The sequence below is a fragment of the Canis lupus genome, chromosome 19 (genome assembly GCF_048164855.1).
Source record: "Canis lupus baileyi chromosome 19, mCanLup2.hap1, whole genome shotgun sequence".
In the NCBI taxonomy this organism is placed as follows: domain Eukaryota; kingdom Metazoa; phylum Chordata; class Mammalia; order Carnivora; family Canidae; genus Canis; species Canis lupus.
Genome location: NC_132856.1, coordinates 33,522,860 through 33,547,142, shown reverse-complemented (window position 1 = coordinate 33,547,142; position 24,283 = coordinate 33,522,860). Strand labels below are relative to the sequence as shown.

The 24,283-nt window shown below is 40.9% G+C and overlaps 1 protein-coding gene across 36 annotated transcripts in view; it reads right to left on the bottom strand.

Moving 5' to 3' along the window:
* Nucleotides 1-689: 689 nt before the first annotated feature.
* CFAP20DC (CFAP20 domain containing) overlaps nucleotides 690-24,283 on the bottom strand; it is a 247,113-nt gene continuing 223,519 nt past the window's right edge. For 17 of the 36 annotated variants that reach the window (XM_072785601.1, XM_072785600.1, XM_072785593.1 and 14 more), the window contains 3 exons: nucleotides 20,491-20,541; nucleotides 17,298-17,392; nucleotides 4,748-5,258 (listed from right to left, as the gene is read on the bottom strand). In XM_072785601.1, coding sequence (XP_072641702.1) covers nucleotides 5,146-5,258; nucleotides 17,298-17,392; nucleotides 20,491-20,541 — 259 coding nt within the window. In that variant the 3' untranslated portion in view covers nucleotides 4,748-5,145. Of the gene's footprint in view, nucleotides 709-4,154; nucleotides 4,438-4,747; nucleotides 5,259-17,297; nucleotides 17,393-20,490; nucleotides 20,542-24,283 lie in introns of those variants that run through there. The other 19 variants (XR_012011871.1, XM_072785599.1, XM_072785597.1 and 16 more) reach the window with 6 other exon arrangements.

The window sequence follows — 24,283 nt, the reverse complement described above, 5'->3', positions numbered from 1 at the left end:
AACATTGACAATGATAAGTTGGACTGATGAAAATCGATCGATACCATTTCCCACACTTCACTTCTGTAATGCTTCCCAGGGTTACAGGTGATTAACTACAGAAGAATATGTCATCAGTAAAAATTAGTGTTATCTGTGGCCCGTGTTTATTGGTTATTTAATTCTTATAAGTCAAATAACTTTGACTTAATGTGATTTTAAATTATATTAAAACCACCCAAACCAGAACCAAAATATTTGTTAAGATCTAAAGCTCCAATATTCATGATGAATGAACTTTAGCTTAGATTTATCCTTTGTCTAAGTTAACTGTATTACCTACAGTCATAAGTTTGTAGGATTTAAAACATGAGAAAAGAAATTTCTCCATCTTAGGTGACCAAAGTCTCTGACTTAAGGAAGTTCAGGTGCCAGCATACCCTGTTTTAGATGAACAGTGGGTGTGAAGAATAATAATAGTGTGGTCAGGGATCAGTGAAATATCTGGGCAAAACAAAAACAAAAAGCAAAAAACCCACTGCCATCACCAAACAGTATACACGTACTCTCCCAACCAACTCACCAACTTGGGGACACACATTTCTGGGAGTTGTGGTGGAGGTCAGGGCTCACACGCCTGCAGAGGTGGAAGGTCATCTTCTGTAGCATTTCTTAAAGGAGCTTCTGTGGGTGGATAAGGCCCTTGAGATGTTCTATTGCAAAGGGGTTCTGAGGACAAAGAAATTTAAGACGTGCTATATATTCCACTCCTGCTTGGACATTCTTTCTTCATGTTAATTTATTTTAAAGCCATTGAGAACTTACTTCTCCAGATAAGACAAATGACCATTTCTGCTTCTCCAGTATTACCCAACATTGTTTGACCATGAGCTTCTTCCCCAAGCTCATAAAGCTTATTGACATTGAATAGCATTTGTTTCTTGAAACACATTTTGGGAAACGCTGATCCTCGAAGTGTAAAGGCTGACAATGGAGGGAAGAAAGAATCTGTACAGAGCAACGGAGAAGGAGTCAGAGGGCCCAAGCTTCTGAGAGGGCGCCAGTGTCCTCCGGAGACCACTGTACAGTGTCTGTGATATCCACCTGATTCTGTCATTTGAATCTTCACTTTAATTTCCCCAGGGTGGGAACAGAACTGGGTTGGAAGTGAGGAGTCATGGATTCCATTTTCCCTTCTGCAGCTGAGAACCTTTGGACAATTAACTTCCTAAACTGAATCTCACTTTTCTCCATTATAAAATCAGAGTTTAAAGAAATAATCTTGATTGTCCTTTCTAGGCCCAACTAGATGATTCTACCTCAACTTTTATAATGGGAGAAAAAGGGAAGATAAGATTTGCTTGAATTCTCTTCATGACCAACTTCTCTGGAGTGCAAAAGGAATGATGTATGAAATAGAAATCCTGTAATGCAACCGTGTGTGGATCGGTGATTTCTAAATCCTCATTATTCTGGCCCCTCTGATTGAAGGTTGAGAGTCACAGGGGCAATCTGGATTAAAGCTGGTTTTAGTACTGTATTTGCTGTCACTCAACTGTCTCCCCCCACCCCCAGTAGTCCAGAAACTTTCAGCAGCTAGCTCTTTAATTAAAGCCAAAGGGCAACTTTAAAATTAGTTCTTTTAATTAATTGTCCTGCAGGTTGAACAATCTGTGATTGCACTATCCTTGGTTATTAAACACAGTTTGCACTTCAAAAAAAAAAAAGTCAAGATATAGTTGAAATGACGGATTTAAATGAAGCTAATCTAAAAATATGGAGAAACACAATAGGGCAAATTATTATGCAAAAGTGCCTGTGTATTTTGCATATGCCAGTATTTTCCTTTAATATAATATAAAATTAAATTAATTGGAGAGAGCAATTATAATTGCCAGGGAAGCTAAATCATTGATCTGATGTCACATATTAGCTGACTGTTGTTTTTCCATGATTCTCATTACCTAGGTTCAGTAATTAAATAATAATTTAGAGACTAAAGACTTAAAGTCACTTGTTAAGTTGCATCCCAATATATATGAAACAAACTGAGTCAGTCCCAAAACGGACACCAAATTATCTTTAAAATATATTCTCATAGTGCATCAGCCTATTTTTCCAGGATCCATCTGTAATGGTTTCAGATATGACATTCCATACACATTTAATTGGAAAGGTAGAAATCAAGGTCCTGAAAGTGGAAACTAATCAACTCTTCCCTACCGATACATCTGCCATCAGACAAATCTTCTGTCCTCTCATCACGTTGGATCTGATCTCTAGCAGTGGTTCTCAAGCATTATGGCACATTAGAATTGCCAGGGGGTTTAAAAAATTTCCAATGCCCAGGTTGCACCTGAGACCTATTAAATCAGACTCTCTGGGGATGCAACCTAGGCATCGATAGTTTTATAAACTTCCCAGGAGATTCTAATATGCAGCAAAATTTGATGACCAGTGAAGCAGTACAGCCCAGTCAATGAATTGCTAAGTTAATTGGCTGTTCCATTTTGGTTTAAAATTATGTATGAAGCATATCTATTTTTAGTTTTCAACTCTTCAGTAGAAATAGCCTTAAGGGGATCCCTGGGTGGCGCAGCGGTTTGGCGCCTGCCTTTGGCCCAGGGCGCGATCCTGGAGACCCAGGATCGAATCCCACGTCGGGCTCCCGGTGCATGGAGCCTGCTTCTCCCTCTGCCTATGTCTCTGCCTCTCTCTCTCACTGTGTGACTATCATTAAAAAAAAAAAAAAAAAAAAAAAAAAGGCCTTAAGATAGGGACACCTGGATGGCTCAGTCAGTTAAGCACCTGACTCTTGATTTTGGCTCAGGTCATGACCTCAGGGTTGTGAGACTGAGCCCTGCATTGGGCTCCATGCTTAGTGTGGAGTCTGCTTAAGATTTTCTTTCCCTCTCCATCTGCCCCTATCTGACTTGTGTGTGCTCTCTCTCTCTCTAATAAATAAATCTTAAAAAAAAATCACCTCAACAGAAATGAAGCTACTCCTTTAAAAAAGGACAAATATAATGTAAGAAGTGGATAATAAGAGGCCATGGTAGATACCTTTGGGAGTGTTTACTTGGTTCATGAGAAACCCATCCACATCAGAGGGTTCTGGTGATCATTGGACCAAAGTGGTCAAACAGAATGCCAAGTCTGGGATTTTTGAATTGAAATCCAGAATTCATATTTCTTCATGGTTGGATATATGGGTGTGGAATGGCTGAATGTATTGGCAGGTAGACTAAGTAGCTGAGAATTATGGGGGAGATAATTCATTTTGTAGACAAATCAGAGGTGAGTGGCAGAAACAATGCTTCTAGACTCCCAAAGTAGACATCTGTTGTTTTTGCTTGCTTGGCATCCCTCCTCATTTTGTTAGCCGTGCCTTATTCTTCAGGGACTATCTCACTCCCATTCCATGTGGTCCTGGGAATAACTGACAAGTCAAGCCTACCAGCCTTGCTCCTTGAGCAGAGACTCAAGGCAGAAAAGGTGGCACTGTCATTTTGGTGACCACTGTTGGGAGAAACTATGAGTTTCTGCTATAGGATCCCTGGGCTGGCTAGATTGCTGTGCCTTCTGGGGTCTGATTGTTCAACAAGTTTTTGAATTCTGAGATCAAGGGTGTTTGCTATTTGCAATTTAAGAATCCAAACACATTTTTCTAAGGTCCTAGCTCAAATCCACATGGAGGCTTGTAGCATTCTGTTTTGGGGCTCATGAGGTACTCTTGTATCAAGTATTTTTAGCTCACGGTGTTTTTGATATTTGTGGCTACACGTCTTAACTAGCACAGACCTATAGTCAACTCCCCTATTTATGTGGATGGTCCTGAGATGGACTAAAGCAGGTTCAAGGCTCTCTAGGTCCTACTCCAATCTTCAAGGTCATAACCAAGATAGTCTATTTTATCATTCTATAGCTTTCTGAAACATCCATTATTTGTTTGCATTTTGTAAGTATGAACATCTTGGGGAAAAATTCCTAACAAAGGTACGCTCTGTGAACAGTAGGATTAAAAGCTTATCAAACAGACACATGGTTCTAAATAATGTATGATCCCTTGAACAGGAGCCCAAATCTATTCCTGAAAAAAGAGCTCTTATTTCCTCTATCAAGCAACATTAAATGAAATTATAGTACTGCCATTAAATCCAATTGTACACCAGTAATTTTTCATTTCCAATGGTACTCTTCTTTATTAAAAAATCTTTATTAAATAACAAAATATTCCAGCTAATATAAGTACTTCCTTGAGCTCAATATTAATACACTTGGCACACAATTCAAGGCCATCTCCTCGAACTCAGGAAGTGCATGATTTTTTCCTTGTGACGCAGCAAGTAGAGTTACAATGACAGCCTCCTCCATTTCTCCGGTCAAGTCACAGAAGTGGTGAGGTGTGTGGGGTGTTCAAATGGGTAACTTCTTAAATCTGGATCCATGGAGCTAGATCTGGATCACATTATTAGAATTCAGAGATAATTGGTAAAAACAAAAAAACACAAACGCAACAACCCCCAAACAAAAAAAGCACAGCACAGTACTAAGCAGCTTAAGTGATTAGCAATATTGTGATCCTTGGCAAACTCTGGATGAACCTTAATGAAACAGAACAGTGGGGCCTGTGCTAACAAAAATGCAATCATAAAGTCTGACCAGTCCACAGTGTTTCCTTTTCTAAGAGTCTAAGGAAGGTAAGTATTATCTTGGAATATTCTCGTAAGGAATGCAAGGTAAATAAACGGAGGCAGTTTAAAAAGTATTCTTTTGCCCATCATACTTTATTTTTAATACAAATAGGTAATAAAGGTACCCAGATATCTTATTAAACAAGAATACATTTCTGTGTATCAAGCCATCATTTACAGATTAACACTGCAAAAAGTTTGAATTAATAACTCTTAATTTGCTTCCATAAGATAAAGGCAATAAAAAAAAGATAGGGTGAGAACTAAGCAGTAAGAACCAATGCAAAGTCCTAAAATCTTGTCTCTGTATTAATTCCTTCACTGCCAAAAAATCACACGCATCTACAAAAAAAAAATGGAGGTATCCTTAACATTGAATGTTATTTACAAAATAACTTCATTTCTCTCACTTGCTTTGGATCCTGTGGGCCCACCTGGACATGGCCATTCTGGGCCCTGAAGCGGGGTCACCTCACACCAGCTCGTAGTATTTCCCCGTCTGGGGATCAAAGTAACAGTTCAGACACGGATCATACAGCAGAGTCAGCACTTCCTCATCCTCCTCCACACTTGGGTCGTCTTCACCTGCGGGGAGGGGAACCACAGACACATTAGCTGCCTGTCAGGCCTGGAGCTCCTGAATCGTGCAAGAGCAGGAAGGGCAAGGAGGCAGGAACCTCCAGCCCTCCTGGGAGAGGCTCACTCTGAGGGTGAACATCGAGGCCAGGATGGAGGAGCACTGCAGATGTGTGGACTCCGTACACGGCCTGCTTCACTGGAAAGGGACAAGAAAAGCTGAGTGTGGGAATGGGCAGGGAGGGCCAGAAGGAAGGGGCAGGGCCCAGGGATGAACAGGATCAGGGATATAGGAGTGGGATTCAAGACTTGAGGGTGACAGCTGCAGACTTCGTTGTGGGCCAGAGCTGTATGAGTGCACCCTAAAAATGCTACCAAGTAAACCAGAATTAAAACGATAATGTTTAGGAACACAAGTGCACAAAGCATAGAACACCAATGGAAAACCATCAGGTGATGCGATGTGCAATTTTATTAGAGGTAGGAAGTTTTGTCAAGTTTGCTAGTAACATGGACATGGCTTCATTTTTCTCTTGTGACCATGATTTAGACAGTTTGGAGGAACTCCTGCTGCCTGAGTGCTCAGCGAGTTTCCAACACATGGTTTCCAACACGTGGCATGGAATGAAAAAAAAAAAACCTGTTCTACTAAGATCTTTCTACTAAGATCTTTCTGTGCCCAGTGTTGTGCTAAGTGCTTGTGTGCTTGATGCTATCACCAGCAAGCCAGTGCCTCTTGAGTACTTCTGAAAACCACGTAATAGGAGCCCAGAAGCCAGGAGGGTAAGACTTTCCTGAGTGGAAAGGATCAGAGTAGGCTCAGGAAGGAGGGTGATTAGGCTAACACCCCTCCCTCCTCCTTAGCCAGGCTACGAAGGACTAGAGAAAACCCAATCCCTGGGGCTATGAGCTCACCAGGGTTACTTTCACAAGGGTTTGGGTGGTGGGCTTGGGACAGGGCTGGCACGAAACAGAGGCTCAGTCAATACTGAATATGTCTGGAAAGGGTGATCGTGGAACAAAGTCTATGATTAAAAGGGTGACCGCCCAGAGTAAGGGAAGGTGGTGGGACTCCATCTTTTCCAAATCAGAGCAAGCTGGTGCATGGACCCTGTCGGGACAGTGACAAACCCGAGTTAAGTCCCACGGAGCGGGGCCAAGATGGTGAAGTCGGGGTCTGAGATTCTACCACAGCCATTCCTCTGACCACCCAAAGACCTACAACTCGATCGCCCCTGCACCAGGCACTGAGTGAGGCACTGGGGATGAGCTGGTCAAAGAAGCAGGCCCTGTTCTCAAGGAGCGTGCAGGGACTGGGGAAAAACACAAAAGCAGCTGACTCTCTCACGGGCTGCATGCAGGGCCAGCAGTCCTTAAAAAGTGGAGCTAATGGAGGAATGGTACACCTCTGCCTTGTTTGCCAACATCTCAACTGGTGGAGACCCCGATGGCGTAGAAGGCAATTCCCCTGGGAGCCCCGGAGGTTCAACTGGTGAAGCACCTGCCTTCTGCTCAGGTCATGATCCGGGAGTTCTGGGATTGAGCCCCCCAGCGGCCTCCCCACTCAGTGAGGAGCCTGCTTCTCCCTCTGGCCCTCACCGTGCTCGTGCTCTCTCTCAAATAAATAAATAAATAAAATCTTAAAAAAAAAACTCATTTAAAAAAAAGAAAAGAAAGAAAGCACTTCCCCATGCAGTAGCTCACTTGAGCCTCTGTTGAAAGAGGAAGGAATTATAGGGCCTGTTTGACAGATGAGGGAAGCAAAGTATGCAGGGTTAACCAGCTCATCTGAGGTCACTTGCTGAGTCAGTCAGGGATGACCTTGGGTTTCCAGACTCTCAGTTCTGTGTTCTCTCTACCATACTGGTGCCCTGCTTTTGTTAAGAAGGTGGTGGAAGGAACACATTCAGTCGGGATCTCTGATATTATGGGAATTTAAACGCAGAAGAGGGTGAAAAAAATTGTCCTACATTTGAAAAAACTCAGGCTTGGAAACAAAAGAAATTTCATTTCTCATGCTTCAAAAATCAAAGATGAGAGAAAGAGAGTCCATGTGGGAGGGCAGAGGCAAAATCTGGGCTTATTAACTCCAGAAAAGACAAAGCTTTGAGGTGACAGCAGCCCTCCTGGCTGCAGGTACATAAAGGGTGATAAATGAAGAGAGAAGCTAAAGAAGATTCTATGGGGTTCCAGGAGGAAGCAAGAGGATTGGTGAGGGAAAGTTCCAAGGAGCCAGGTTTTGGCTCAGCTCAAGGAAGAAATTTCTAAACAGTAGAGCTGACCAGGAAATGGGACGTGGCCCTTGAGGAGGGTGAAGCGGGAGGGGGGGCGCTGGGCCACCACTTGTGTGAGATTTTATTGTGCAGGGCCAGATCCAATGATCCCTGCTGTGCCTTTGATGAGTTCCTGAAACTCTTGGCTGCAGTGGCTTATGTCCTTGAAGTGTGACAGGACTTTGCTAATGACCACGTTAATGGTGGTGGCTGACCTGAGCACCCTGCAAGGTTTCTAATTAAGAACACAAAATCAGAGAAGGCAGGCTGCCTCTCCTTTCCTTTCTATTGTTACCTTAAGAGCAGTCCCTAGGGTCCTGCCTCCACTTTCTTCCTTTAGGTAGGAGAGGTTGGGAATGCTTTTCAAGAGGCTGTTCCTCATGGAAGATGACCCCCTTTAGGTCACTTCTGCACATTAAAAGGAGGGTGTGCATGTCCTTTACCTTCACATATCCAATCCATCATCCCTTTCTTATTTGGGCTACTTCAGAGAACAGAATCAGTAAGTAACTAATGTGTGCCTGCTATGTGACGATGCTGTCTATTAAATCCGTCCTATGTCTAGGTGTGGATGTGACATTCACACATGAAACAAAAGCAGCTACTGAAGACTAATGAGGCGGGGGTGGGAGTGGGGAATGGGAGTTGCAACTGCAGAGTGGCCAAGAGAACCGTGGGCCCTCAGATCCCGCAGACGGGATGCAGGGGAGCTCAGTCACTGCCTACCCAAGTGACCTCCGGGCAGTTAGGGTTATTTTGCTTCACTGGAGCCTCATTTCCTTATTTATCAAATGCAAATAACAATGTCTATTTCATAGGGTTTTGTGGAAGATGAAATTGGACACTGGATAATATGCATAGCACAGTGCACATAGTAGTTGTTCGATAAATGATCGTTACTGTTACTATTAAGGATAATGACAGTATTGAAATCAATCATGAACTAAAGGGTATAAATTGTTTAGTCACTCAGGATAGAAACACTGACAAAGCTGAGAGTCCTAAGATAAGGCTTTATAGAGAGAGATGGGTAGCATGACATCGAGACAATGGAGTCAGACAGATCTGGGTCCAAATCCCATTCCACCACTTCGTAGCTGTGGGACAGGGGGATAATTCAGGACTCTGAGCCTTAGCCGTCTTACATGCAAAGATAGTAAAACTACCCATGATAGTACCTCGGAGAACTAAGTAAGATACTCTGTAACACTCCACACAGAGAATATTCAATAAATGTTGTTATAAATGTCATCACGAAAAACGTAAGATACCGGAGTTAGACACAAGAGGGGTATGTTTGCTTGTATCTTATTCCCTATCCCCAAACTGCGCCTGTTTGATTTTTTGCTACCAAAAGAAGAAATAGTGGATTTGAACAAAATACAAAGCCCCCAATTCGTTTTATAAAGGACATGGCAATTAATGCTTCTTTAAATAAAAAGATTTCTTACAACCAAAAGTCATGTATTTTTCAAAAAGTAAAAAGAATTTTTCCATCAGGTGTAATGTTAAAATCGCATATCACAGAGGTAAATGATCATGAGTCTACATATCTCAGGGGTCTGCTGTCCGATGCTTCCTTTTTACTCCATCCACACATTGGGGGAAATCCACACATTCTGACCTCTGGCAGGTAAGTTCCTTGCCATGTAACTGCTTAGCACACTCTGCGCTGGTACTTTCCAAAAAGATAAAACTTTAAGCTGGCGCTATTAAGTTAGAAGACTCAATACATTTTACGACCAGTTAGGAATCTTTCGAGATGAAAATAACAGTTGTAATGGGCCATGGGTCTTTATCACTGAACTGCAAGGGGATCGAGGTGGATCCAATTCATTAGTAGGCGTTTTGCTACATAATGCATATAAACTGAAGCAGTAACTGCTATATAAATGCATTCGTTCCAATACATATCACTATAAAACTGGAACCTCATGCATTATAACCATGGGACTAAAGCAGGTTTCGTGGCTTTTAGTACTAAAGCTTTAAACGGGTGAATTTTAAAACTCTACCAACAATGATACTCATACAAAAATTGGGTGACATTATGTATAATTTTACATTGAAATAAGTGCTTTAAACTTGCATAAAAGGTTTTGTTTTCATTATAACTTAATTTTCAAAGCTTCCAATTTACATCACTTAAGCCATTGTAATCCCTACGTAATGAAATTATAATATCATTAAGCAATTACCACTATGATGTCAAGCAATGGGAAATGTTTTGAAAGGTAATTATTGTGCATGGGTATGGGGTAATTTTCAATTATATTCTTGGATGGTACAGAGTTTGTTTTTCCCCAAAATGCTAAATTGCTCTATTTAAAGACTGGCTACAGAAACTCTAAAAGGACAAATTAACAAATAAAACCATTCTCTGCTACAAGACTAAGAGCATCTGGACAGGGGTCCAAATTACATTTTTACTCTTCTCCACATAATAAAGTCATTTCCAGTGAAATAAAATTGCCTTTCAGATAATAATCTATTTACAAACTTCCAGCTTTATCCACTTTGAAATTGGTTAACAGCAATAACAGAAGAAGAACCAACGGAGCCAAACCAGATTCAGCAAATTTAGCTGCCCTCCCCTCTGTTAGATTAGCTCAGGCAAATAATCCCTTCAGTTCACCTTTTGAAAGTCTATTAATATAAATGCTTAATTATCTATATTTATTGCATTTTAACCATAGATAATAGAAAACCTATATGCGCAGGCTGAGTCTTCAAGCTTGAAAACAAATAACACGGCATCGGTTTATCAGATTTAAAATCTCTGAATCAAGACACTGCACTTGATTTTCGATTTTCTGACGCTGCTATCCAGAATTTTTTTTTATAAAAGTTAATGCATTTTCTCTCTTATAGATCTTGAGAAATGATTGACTGTATTTTTATGTGCATACTAATACACTACTGTTTAAACAATTCAATGGTGAGGGATCACCATTCCAAACAGTCAGCTTTAGGATCAATAAAGATGACATTTTAGATAAGATTCTGCTGAGCCCCATGTGCTTGCAGACTTTTCCACTAATGCCGCTCACAGTAGGGCAAAATTAACTTGCACAAAACCCCGAGAAAGTCTCCCGTGAACTGCTGAATTTTGGGTTTTCAGCAAATATGTGTCCTCAAATGAGGGAAAGATAAATGACCAAGGATGGGATAAAAAGGATGAAAAGATACTTTCTTCTATTAGAAAACTATATTGTTTCTTGGAAGGCAAATAACATGCCATGATTATAGTTCAGGTTTCATTTGGGAAATGAGTACGTCACCTCTTTTGCAAAAACACTGGGTATATTTTACCTGGAAAATGCCACTGAAGATAACATGGTGAAGGATTTGGATGACAGACTGGGAATTTGTGCAATTTCCTTCCTTCCAGGTAGTCTCTACTTACAAATGTGCTGTGATTCAAATGTGCGCTTGTGTATATCAAAGCATCCAGTGAAACTTACACAGTGCCACATCTGAGACTTCCACAATGTTACATGTTAATTTTATCTCAATAAAGCTGAGAAAAGAACCTACAAAATAATTGTGCACTTGGAAATACATGGCTTACAACTCTGAATGCATTTTGTTAACACACCCAGAGAAGTCCCTAAACAGACTACTGAGCTCTGACGGCTACAGAGCCCATAATGTCTCAATGGCCTGATTTCAGGCAAGGTGGGAACAGTGCATCTAGGGGAAAATGCATCCCAATTCCAGCAAGGGAAGCTGAAATCACACCCGGGACTAGGACCCTTTCTGAGGTGTTTCTGGGGAATAAATAGCTGGGGATGGTTCTAGAATAAGAGAGAGAGCTCCTCAGATACCAGCAATGTGTTTACTTCTCTACTACTGGGCTCATTTCTAGTACTCCCAGAAGGAAGGCATCTCTTTATACTAGTGAGAACGTTGATTACCAGCCCCCTACCTCGCAACCACTTTTGTGCAGAGAAGATACCCCTGAGACTGATAGCTGCATTAAGAAAAGATCTCCCTTCCCCAAGGTTAATCTGAGAGCTTTTAAAGGCAACTCCTTGCCTAACAGGGGAAGGGGTGGGGACTCTGGATTCAAGTCTGTCATGAATACTAATAAATCATCATAGGAGCTGAGCACTGAGGTGGGGATGCTGTGGGCTGAAAGAGAGTACTATTTTATCCAGAAAGCTTCAAGAAAGAGAACTCCTAAATTAAAAAAGTTGCAGTGGACACTTCAGTTGTATGGTTCTAATTGACCTAAATGGGAATTCTGTGGTCCCATAGCAGAGTGGGGGTTAAGGGTACAGACTGCCAGGTTGGACAGGCCTGGGTCAGAGTCCTGCTCCACACTCAGTGGGTCCGTGACCCAGGCTGTGACTTTAACTTTGCCTGTACAGGAGGACATAACATAGCCTCACGCCTGGGAGTTTTGGGAAAAGCCATTATGAGGTAATACAGGAAAACTTGACCTTGTCGTGGGCACACGGCCGGTGCTGGCATCTGTTAATACTGCCAGTATTGCTTTTGGGGGGAAGGTATCCTTTGCACCTTAAATAAATCTTGAAAATATAAGGACGATCCAAAGAGTAGACCAAATCATCTGTTTTCCACATGCAGATGACTCATGCATTCACTCACTAAATATTTCTGAAGCCTGTACTGTGTCCTACGTGCCAAGTCAAGCACTGGAGGATACCACGGTTTTTCAGGGAGGCATAGTATCTGTAAGGCGATTACAGAAGAGTGCTTTCAGATTCAGAGTATTAGGTGAATGTCGAGTAACTGTGTGGCAGGAGCTAAGACTCTGGGAGAACTCTGTTGGATCCAGAGCACACAGCCAGATTCCCCTCCCTTTGCTTAGCTTCAAAGAGCCATGAGGTTCTCCTAATTTCTCGACTAGTAATTTGGATATTACAGCTTTAAAATCAGCATCTGCTGCCTATTTCTTTTTTTATTTTTTTTATATTTTATTTTATTATATTTTATTTTATTCTATTCTATTCGTGAGAGACACTCACAGAGAGAGAGGCAGAGACACAGGCAGAGGGAGAAGCAGGCTCCATGCAGGAAGCCAGATGTGGGACTCGATCCCGGGTCTCCAGGACCACGCCCTGGGCCAAAGGCAGACACTAAACCGCTGAGCCATCCAGGGATCCCCTCTGCTGCCTATTTCTGTCTCGTGGGAGATTAACTGGTGCTCATGAAGGAATAGCCTGTGTGACCTTGCCATCAAAAAGGTACAAGGATGTTATTTCTCTGCAATTCTGGCAACTCCACAAGCACCTCTGAATGTCTTTCTTACTCAGAATCTATGTAAACTGCTTGAGAGGTTTTGCAGGGCCGACGAGAGAAGTCATTATTATTCCATTTTGGACCCGGTAAGCATGAATAATTGAAGGGTCATATCTGTAAAGGAACAAATGTCAAAAACAAATTGACAACTACTCTTCCAGCCAAGTCGGCTTTATTTTTCAAAGGTCAGTTTGTTAGTTCTCTTGAGTAAGTTCTGAAATCATAACTTCCCATTTTTATATTTCACGTGCGCTACAGGAGACCACATATTTGGTATGTGTCAAGGGCTCCCTTGCCCCTGGCAACTGGCAATGAGCAAGTGCACCGGAGGAAATGCAGAGAGCTGCCTGTGTGTCTCTCCAGGCGAGTGGCACAGAGTGCAGCGCTGCTTCTGCCCCTGCCGGGGGACTGGCTCTGCAGGAAGACGGGCTGTTCTACTTTGAGGTGGCATCTATGCGATTGAGGTGCTCTGTCTTAGTAGACACTGTGGTTGGGACACAAACTTGCACTGAATAAGGTGGGGACTCAAAGGCTAGTAGAATGCATTTGTGAAAACTAACAGAGGGAGACCTCGATTGACATGGGGTCGGGAAGCCCTGAAGAGGGAGTGCTCACATACAAGCTTCCTGTTGCAGCCTACACCACATGCCTGGGCAGCAAGAAGTTCACTTTACTGCCCCAGCAGAAGGCAGGAAAGTTTTTCTCCCTGACAGGCAACAGCCTAGGTGATGAGAAACGTCGCCACCTTGAACTCTTGCTTTAGACTTTGACTCTAACAGACTTTCCTTCAAAGCAGCCTCTCCCAATGTCCTCCTTTTTCCCTACCAAGTAATATTCCTCTCCTTTGTTCTCCAGGCTTGCCTATGCTTTGCTGTAGCCTGTGTGTCCCAAGCTTGCCATTCCTCATTTTGCTGGTAAAATAACTTGCTCTATTGTTTTTAAGGTTAACACAGGCACTCACTCTCGTATGGCCTGGGGTAATTTTTTTTTAAGATTTCATTTATTTATTCATGAGAGACATAGAGAGGTAGAGACATAGGCAGAGGGGAGCCCTGCAGGGAGCCCTATGCAGGACTCGATCCTAGGACCTGATCCTAGGACCCTGGAATCATGCTCTGATCCAAAAGGCAGATGAGTTCAACCACTGAGCCAGCAGGTGCCCCTGGGGCAAGTTTTCTAGAACTATGCATTGATCAGGCCATCTTTCCCTGCTGTTCAAGTGCAGTCATGCCTCTAGCTCTATAGATGCATCTCGGCCTCTCCACCTCTGCTGGAGCTGTGGGGGTTCAGTACGTCACTTCCTGGCCCTGGCCCTAAGTCCCGGTGTCCATGTGTAAAAGGTGGATAATATCAAGAGTATCTACACCTCAGGAGGCTATTATGAGAAGTAAAGGGCACTTGCAGGTGTGGGTCACAGGAAGACGAAATAAATATAAGCCATTATAATTTTTATTCTAGAAGTCTAAAGATGGGGGATCTCCCTTCCAGCTAGCCTTCAAAAGCACCTTAACAGTTTTGCAGAAAGACACACATGTGGAGGAAGGCAGGGTCCTAATCCTAGCTGGGGCTCTGACTGGGGATTCAACCTCAAGCAAGGTCAAGTTGAGCACGTTGGGATTGCATCAGGGTTCTCAGCTGGTTCATCAGAGCCCCAAGGCAGAGTTCTGAGACCCTCACCTCCTCTTGAGCCAGAGCAATTCTGCTTTGATCTCTTTTATATGTTGGAATTTCATATGAAATTCATTTGAAAGAAAAGTTTTCAGTGAAAATAAATACAGTTTAACAGCCACTGCATAAGGTGACATATCTCTGCTTTAGTTGCTAAAGTGCAAAGGTCTAGGTTCAATATTCTCATTGTCAAATTTTAGAAATATCCCTAATATACTAAAACATTGGAATGAGGAATAACTGAAAGTAAGACTTCAGTGAATTACTCATTAGGTATAAAAATGACCAGCTGAAGAACATTTCTCTCCCTCTTTTTCCCCCTTTCTCCCTTCCAGTTTTCCTCCTCACAAAAATTTAGAGAATACCCAATAGCCTACAGAAATCACATAGGGTACTTGGGATCCAGTAGTGAGCAAGCTGACGAAGTCTCTGTTTTTAAAAACTCACAGGCTAGGAAGAAAGACATGACACCAGCAAACAAATCATGAATTACAAACTGTGAAAAGGGCACGAAGATAATGTGCAAGGTGGAGGGAGACTGGCCTACTTAGATAAGACTGGAAAGGCCTTCGAGAAGGTAGGTGACAAGTAAACACCCAGGCCTGGCAGCTGGGTGACCCAGGGATCTTGTCTCTCAGTAACCCTGTTGCTCCCTCAGAGCTGGTCAACTTGGCAACTTCACCTGAGTCCCTCACTTCTGCGGAGAAAATGTACCACTTGTCATTCCTGATGAGCATGGATGGGTGGGGGAGGCAGGGCAGGGCTGAAACAGGGGACCAGATGTCTGCCTTTTTTTTTTTTTTTTCCCCTTTTCTCCCTTAAAGAACTTAGCTACTTAGCACTTGAAATGTTTTAATTTGTGTGTTTTTTTCCTCTGTAAATCAAGAACTCTCAGTAGAAAAATAAAATTTCAATTCCTGATTTTACATGTATTATTTTTGGAGTAGGTAATCTAGGTACTTGTTTCAAAAATCAAGAGTGGCTGGGATCTGGGGCTCGGCTGTTTAGATTCACATCCCAGCTCTGCTGACGACTAGTTGTGGGACCCTGGGCAAGGCATTCAAAAACTCTGTAACTTGGTTTTCTCAGCTGTAAAGGACAACGATTACACACCCACACAAACAGTACCTTCCTCATGGTGTTGCTGTGACAGTTAATGTCACAACTTAGCTCAGTGCCCTAAATTCATGGTATTGTGCAATAGAAGCCCAGGAAGAGGTCTGGACTGCCCACAACCACATCTTTTTGCTTCTGGTGATACAAACCGGATACTTAAGCCAATAACTTTTCTTTGACAAACACTTTATTAAGAACACTATCTTGGCATATTGGTATGTTGTCTAAAACTCAACCAGTAACATGTAAAGATAACCAAATAGGAAACACTAATTTTTGATGACATTAATTAGCTACAAACCACTCAAGTATATCAGAAAAGGGGAAACAGAGAGCTGATACAAAACCTAAGCTGACATGCAGGAGGGGAGCCAGGTCTGGTTAACATCAGCCAGAACATTTCTACAATCTTCTGAATTTCATTTGTTAATTTGCTCTCGATGGAAGTTCTGTTTACCTTCAACATAACTGAGCTCCTGCTGTCAAAACATCACTTTGCAATGGTGACTTGAAGCCATCCTTTCAACTACTTATCACTAATATATATCTTGGGTGCCTTTGCTCAAGGACCACACTCTCTGTTCCTGTGGTTTATTTAGGACACTTAACATAACGTATTATTTGTTCTTTCACAGCAAGGTCTCCTCCTGACAGCCAAGATTCTATTTTTCTGTCATAAGTAATTATGAATGTACACCTCTAAAAAGATTCCCAATTTGAGGGGCATAATCTATTTCAGATAGTAAATCACAGAGACATCTCCATCCCTTGGGCGGCCCAAACGTACAACTCAGATGTATGAGCTCTCACTCTGAATTTTCCATACCTGGAGAAAAATGAGATGTTCCACTTTCTCCCTGGGGCAGTTAGGGGAAAAAAAAAACCTGGCACCTTTGTTGGAGCAATTTATATTGGCTTCAGTTCCTTTATTATTTTTTTAACTTCCGATGTAGTACTTCCATCTTCAAAGTCCCAGTTCCAAAAACCATCTCAGGGAGTCCCACTCCGAGGTTATTTGTCACTCCAATTATGTACTTTAGACTTTCCTTTACCCCTTCCATCCCACTCCCTCTGTTTCTACCAAAGGGTCTCTTCCCTTCCTCCTCTATGTACTTCTGACAATCATGTTCCCTGCTCACAACCAAAAACTAATAGTTCATTTCTCTAACTCATTAGCAAAGGGAACCTCCAGCAAATTTTCATTCCTGCTTCTTTCCCATTCCGCATTGCTAACATTACTTGCTGTAACTCGGTGCCAGCCTTATCTTTATTTATTTATTTATTTTTCAGCCTTATCTTTAAAGACAAGTATCCCTGTATTAATAAAAGCATGTATCTAGTGATGTAGGAGTATTGGGTCTGCTTTATAATAATATGAACAGCTAGTATTCTAAGTGCTTTGTATACAGTACATCTTACTGAATCTTCATGGAAAGCTTTCAGGCAGACACTATCTATTATCAATCTTGCTTTACAAATGCAATAACCAAAAGTCATAAAGGCCACATGGCAGAAATTGGTAGAGCCAAAGTCCAGATGAAGGTCATTTTGATACCAAAGGACTTATCAGCCTACAAAATGAGGCACAGCTTATCTCATTTTGGGGGTATGAGCCTAGATGATTAGCATTTAATAAAAACGGTGGCATCTCAAAGTGACCAATTTTCTCTATTTGTAGTTAATGATTTTTATTTTGTTGTGTATAACATTTTCCATTTCCCACCTTGGGCACTCAAGCTTCCAGAAGAATCCGGATGCTGGTCTGTTGGCTGTCGACTGGAAGGAACAATCGGTGGGCTCAACATATTTAACCAGTCCCTAAAAAGGAATGAAGAAAGGAAATAAACAGGTGTGCAATTTCATATGTAAATTTTACCTCTCCCTTGGATTTATAATTTCCTGGGGCTTTTACAAAGAAACATTTTTTTCCCTCTCCTTCATATTTCAGAAAGACAGAATGTCCAGAGTTAATAATCAGTTCTATAAATGGATTAATATAATGCTAATCATTGAACTAGTTGTCCCACAAATACATCTAGATTAAAGACAACTATTTCTTTTGGAAGTTTATTATTATTATTTTTTAAAAGATTTTGTGTATTCATGAGACACACAGAGAGAGAGGCAGAGACATAGGCAGAGGGAAAAGTAGGCTCTCTGCAAGGAGCCCAATGTGGGACTTGAGGCCAGAACCCCGGGATCATGCCCTGAACTGGTCAGACACTCAACCACTGAGCCACCCAGGCGTCTCTCCTCTTGGAAGTTTATTATTGTGACTATTAAACTGTACACTGTTCCTCTCACATAAGAGAGTTATTTCGGTAACTCAGAAGAATGCAGCAGAGACAACGTTCCTTAGGATTTTTTGGGTAAGGAAGCCTGGCAAAGTCACATGTCACCTCTGTGACAACATTCCAAATGTGATCCAAAACAAAAGTTGGTCTTAGAGCAGTCAGGGACCAGCCTCAATGGAGGGGTCAGCACTCAGAGCATTAGAGCAGCAGAAGGCGAAAGAAAGAAGAGTGAGGGGAGCCAGGCCCCCGAGTGACTATTCCTTCTGTTCTTCCGTTAAGAATGGGGGCAAAACCACTCCTACATTCCCTGCTCCTTTGCCTCCAAATGCCAACCTAATTTCCCGAGTTCTTTACTCTCCTTCTTCCTCTATTCTTTTCAGGTCTTCCCAGTCCCTCTAGGAGGTACCTGCATGGGTGTGACACAAGAGAGTCATGCAGAGGGCATGAGTGACTGTGTGCTCTACTTCCAGCCTTTCTCAACTCTAGACTTGTTAGTGAGTTTCTTCAGGGGAGGGAGCAGGAAGGGAAAGTGCAGGCTGTTCCAACGGAAACTCTCTTGCTTGCATTGATATCAGCACCTGTTTTGTTTGCCTTATTCTTCTCAACAGGAGTATGTCCTCGTGACTAAACAGCTTCTTTCTAAATTTCTGTGTTTATTACTGTCTTTATCAATGATGGGAGACAGTCCCAGCAGGAAGTAAGAGTACTGGCTCTCCAGGTCAATCCTGGCTCCATGTTTCCCCATGCAAGAGCTTGGCCATGCCACTTACATCATACACCTCTTCCACAAAGAGGAGATAAGGACTGTACCTCAGAGTTTGGTTGTTAGAATTAAATGAAAAAAAAAAAATAAAAGGATGAACAACATTTAGCATGGATCTGGTTAATCACATTCAATAAATTTCAGCTAGGACCACCATCATCTTCATTATTGGTGAAAATCATTGCGTGGCTTTCCCTACAGTGATAAACCAAGGTAGGAGGAATTGGATTTTGTTGGAATTAAACCAATCAAGGATGGTAGCCTGGTTACAAGTCTCTATAGTCAAGATCTTCCACGAAAGTCATTCACTCTTCCTGCAAAAAAATAAGTATCTCAACATAAAATATCATTTAAAGTATCATTTGTGATATTTTAAGAGACTGTCAGCTCCTCCTCACCTTAGCTCTCACTAGATTATGACTAGTGAAATAAGCCAGGTGAACGTGCTGTATAAGTGGATTTCATAATAATACATTAAGAACACCAGAAAGGAATTATCGCAGACGTCCAAGCTAATGGGAAATTTTCTGATAAGTACTTTTCATTTAGTCCATTTCATTAGTCTAGACCCCAAGTTCCCACATTATAGAAAATTACAAGATCACATACAAATTACCAGCCCTGGTGACCTCATTACTCAATAAGAGTATTGGAGAGCAACAAGGAGCACCAACAACAGAGAGCATGTGATCATAGGATGACATCCCCAGTGACCAATCAGAAACTCTGAACACAGGCAGAAGTAGCTCCTACTCATGGTCCATGGGCAAGGGAAAAATAGACGTGGGGGCTGTATGACTGTTATGAAAGGCAAGACATTCACCTCTTAGGCCAATGACTTGATTACTGTTTTTCCTTCTCTGCAGTAGCTATGAAAAGTGCAGTGTTCTTCCTTTTGTGACTTTTTTGGTTGTTTTAAAATAATTTCAGACTTACAGCTTTTCTGTAAGAAAAGCACAAAGAGTACTTCTTTGCAAGAAGAGTACAAGCACTCCTACATATCCTTCATCCAGATTCCCTAACTGAAACACTTGATCACATTTGTTATCTATCATCATTTCTCTACCAAGTGGGATTGGCAAACTCTGGCTTGTGGGCAAAGTCTGGCTCACTGCCTGCTTTTGCACAGCCTGCAAAATGAGAATTATTTTTACATTTTTAAGTGGTTGAAAAAAATAAAATAATAATGTTTCATGACAGATGATAATTATATAAAATTCAAATGTGTCTATATATAAAGTTTTATTGGAATAAAGTCATGTTCACTTGTTATGTATTGTCTATGGATGTTTCTGTATTACAATGACAGAGTTAAGTATTCATTATTTGGCCCTTTACAGAAAAGTCTGATGATCCCTGGTCAATAACTGCAGGCTCATTTCTCCAATACTAATACAATACCACAGATTCATTCTCATCTCTCCTCTTTCTATATTTGTAACTCCTTTAGACAGTGAGGAACCCGGCTCCCATTATCTTCAGTAAATTTACTTATTTTTTGAACTATAGAATATGTCAAAAGTATTTCAGAATTGCCATGCAAACAAAACAACCGTAGAAAACCCCAAACTTACTCTCTAGAGTTCTTTTTATTCCTTCATTAATATTGTATAAAATGGTAAAACAGTATATTCTAAATTTACACGAGTTAGTTTTTCTCTCTGCTCTTCAGTGTGGTTGTATTATTTGTCTGAAATAAGAGTTATAGTCATCTACTTCTGTTTGTATTTTATTTGAGGTATTTTTTTCTCCATTAACTGGTGATTTTTATTACTCTTGTTGAGTACATAAAATGTTAACAGTTCAAAAGTCAAAATACCTAGAAACTCATATTCAGGTAAGTTACATTTCCGCCATACCTCTCAGTCTGTTCCTCCCTCATCATTTCCATGCCATCCCCATCGACCTCTCTATAGGAAATAAATTTCATTAGTTCTGGTATCTACTATGTTTCTTTTTGCAAAAAATAAGCAGGCATGTGTCTAATGCAAAAGGTAGATTACAATAACTCTCACACTTTCATTTTTCAATTTAAAATATAACCTGGAAATCATTCACCTCAGTTCATAGAGAACAGTTCATTCTTCTTCACAACTGCGTGGTACTCCATGCATGGCCATACCATAATGTATTTCACCATACTCCTAGGTTTGGGCATGTTTTTAGTACTGTGCAATTACTGAAATTAACGCTGAAGTGGATAACCTTGAACTACATATTTTTGTACAGTTGAAGATATACCTTTTAAGGTAAATTCCCAGAAGTGGAATCCCTGGGACAAAAGGTAAATAGATACTTGGTTTTGTTAGATACTAACAAATTCCCTCCACAAGGGTTGTGCCATCTGCATTCCCACCAGCCATTGTGGGTCAGTGCTGGTTTCTCACCAGCCATGTCATAAGAGTATGTTGTAAAGTTTTTCATGCTTTCCAATTTGAGAGATAAAAACTGGTATCTTAAAGTAATTCTGATTTGCATTTGTTCTCAATATGAGCATTATGAATGGAGTCGACTGTCTTTTCAAGTGGCTAAGGCCACGTACTTAACATGTAGGTATATGTATATATGCATTTTATATCTATGTTTTTTTTGTGTATTCATGTCTTTGCTCTTTCTTCTATCAGATTTTTTGTCTTTTCCCCTCACTTTGTTGTATGTCTTTGCTTACACCTTTTTTGCCATGCAAAAGTTTAAAAAAATTTTCTGTAATCAAATGTATTAATTTTTTAATTACCTCTGTACTTTGAGTTATAGTATATATGGTGTGAATATATTTTGGTATAAGGTGGATCTAATTTTATCTTTAAAAAATGACTACAGGTTGGTGGGGTAAGATGGCGGAAGAGTAGGGTCCCCAAGTCAACTCTCCCCACCAACTTACCTAGATAACTTTCAAGTCATCCTGAAAACCTACATATTCAGCCTGAGATTTAAAGAGAGAACAGCTGGAATGCTACAGAGAGAAGAGTTTGTGCTTCTAACAAGTACAACTTGTTTTTAGCCACTCTGCACTGAGCAAAATGACTAGAAAGAAGAACTCACTACAAAAGAAAGAATCAGAAATAGTACTCTCTCCCACAGAGTTACAGAATTTGAATTACAATTCGATGTCAGAAAGCCAATTCAGAAGCACAATTATAAAGCTACCGGTGGCTCTGGAAAAAAGCATAAAGGATTCAAGAGACTTCATGACTGCAGAATTTCTATGTAATCAGGCCTAAATTAAAAATCAATTAAATGAGATGCAATCCAAACTGGAGGTCCTAACGACGAGGGTTAATGAGGTAGAAGAACGAGTGAGTGACATAGAAGACAAGTTGATGGCAAGGAAGGAAGCTGAGGAAAAAAGAGAAAAGCAATTAAAAGATCATGAGGAAAGGTTAAGGGAAATAAATGACTGCCTCAGAAGGAAAAAAATCTATGTTTATTTGGGGTTCCAGAGGGTGCTGAAAGGGACAGAGGACCAGAAAGTGTATTTGAAAAAATCATAGCTGAGAACTTCCCTAACTTGGGGAAGGAAACAGGCATTCAGATCCAGGAGATAGAGAGATCCCTCCTGCCCCACACCCCTCGCCCGCAAAATCAATAAAAACCGGTCAACACCCTGACATTTAATAGTGAAACTTACAAATTCCAAAGATAAAGAGAAGATCCTTAAAGCAGCAAGAAACAAGAAATCCCTAACCTTTATGGAGAGAAGTTATAGGTTAACAGCAGACCTCTCCACAGAGACCTGGCAGGCCAGAAGGGGCTGGCAGGATATATTCAGGGTCCTAAATGAGAAGAACACACAGCCAAGAATACTTTATCCAGCAAGGCTCTCATTCACAATAGAAGGAGTGATAAAGAGCTTCCAAGATAGGCAGAAACTGAAAGAATATGTGACCACCAAACCAGCTCTGCAGGAAATATTAAGGGGGACTCTGTAAAACAAAGAGGAAGTCCAAAGAAACAATCCACAAAAACAGGGACTGGATAGGTATCATGATGACACTAAATTCTTATCTTTGAATAGTAACTCTGAACGTGAATGGGATTAATGATCCCATCAAAAGGTGCAGGGTTTCAGACTGGATAAAAAAGCAAGACCCATCTATTTGCTGTCTACAAGAGACTCATTTTATTTTTTATTTATTTATTTATTTATTTATTTATTTATTTATTTATTTATGATAGTCACAGAGAGAGAAAGAGAGAGAGGCAGAGACATAGGCAGAGGGAGAAGCAGGCTCCATGCACTGGGAGCCTGATGTGGGATTCGATCCCGGGTCTCCAGGATCGCGCCCTGGGCCAAAGGCAGGCGCCAAACCGCTGCGCCACCCAGGGATCCCGAGACTCATTTTAGACCTAAGGACACCTACAGCCTGAAAATAAAAGGTTGGAGAACCATTTACCATTCAAATGGTCCTCAAAAGAAAGCTGGGGTAACCATCCTCATATCAGATAAATTGAGCTTTATTCCAAAGACTGTAAAAGAGATGAAGAGGGACACTATATCATATGTAAAGGATCTAGCCAACAAGAGGACTTAACAATCATGAATATTTATGCCCCTAATGTGGGAGCTGCCAAGTATAACAATCAATTAATAACCAAAGTTAAGACATACTTAGATAATAATACACTTATACTGGGGGACTTCAACACGGCGCTTTCTGTAAATGACAGATATTCTAAGCACAACATCTCCAAAGAAACAAGAGCTTTAAATGATACACTGGACCAGATGGATTTCACAGATATTTACAGAACTTTACATCCAAACACAACTGAATACACATTCTTCTCAAGTGCACATGGAACTTTCTCCAGAATAGACCACATACTGGGTCACAAATCAGGTCTCAACCGATCTCAAAAGATTGAGATTGTCCCCTGCATATTTTCAGACCATAATGCTTTGAAACTTGAACTCAATCACAAGAAGAAATTTGGAAGAAACTCAAACACGTGGAGGTTAAAGACCATCCTGCTAAAAGATGAAAGGGTCAACCAGAAAATTAAAGAAGAATTAAAAAAAAGATTCATGGAAACTAATGAGAATGAAGATACAACCATTCAAAATCTTTGGGATACAGCAAAAGCAGTCCTGAGAGGGAAATACATTGCAATACAAGCATCCCTCAAAAAATTGGAAAAAAACCCTCAAATACAAAAGCTAACCTTGCACCTAGAGGAATGGAGAAAGAACAGCAAATAAAACCTACACCAAGCAGAAGAAGAGAGTTAATAAAGATTCGAGCAGAATTCAATGAAATAGAGACCAGAAGAACTGTAGAAGAGATCAACAAAACCAGGAATTGGTTCTTTGAAAGAATTAATAAGATAGATAAACCATTAACCAGCTTTATTAAAAACAAAAAAGACTCAAATTAATAAAATCACAAATGAAAAAGGAGATATCACCACCCAATATCACGGAAATACAAACGATTTTAAATACATATTATGAGCATCCATATGCCAATAAATTAGGCAATCTAGAAGAAATGAATGCATTTCTGGAAAATCACAGACTACCAAAACTGCAACAGGAAGAAATAGAAAACCCGAACAGGCCAATAACCAGGGAGGAAATTGAAGCAGTCATCAAAAACTTCCCAAGACACAAAAGTCCAGGGCCAAATGGCTTCCCAGGGGAATTCTATCAAA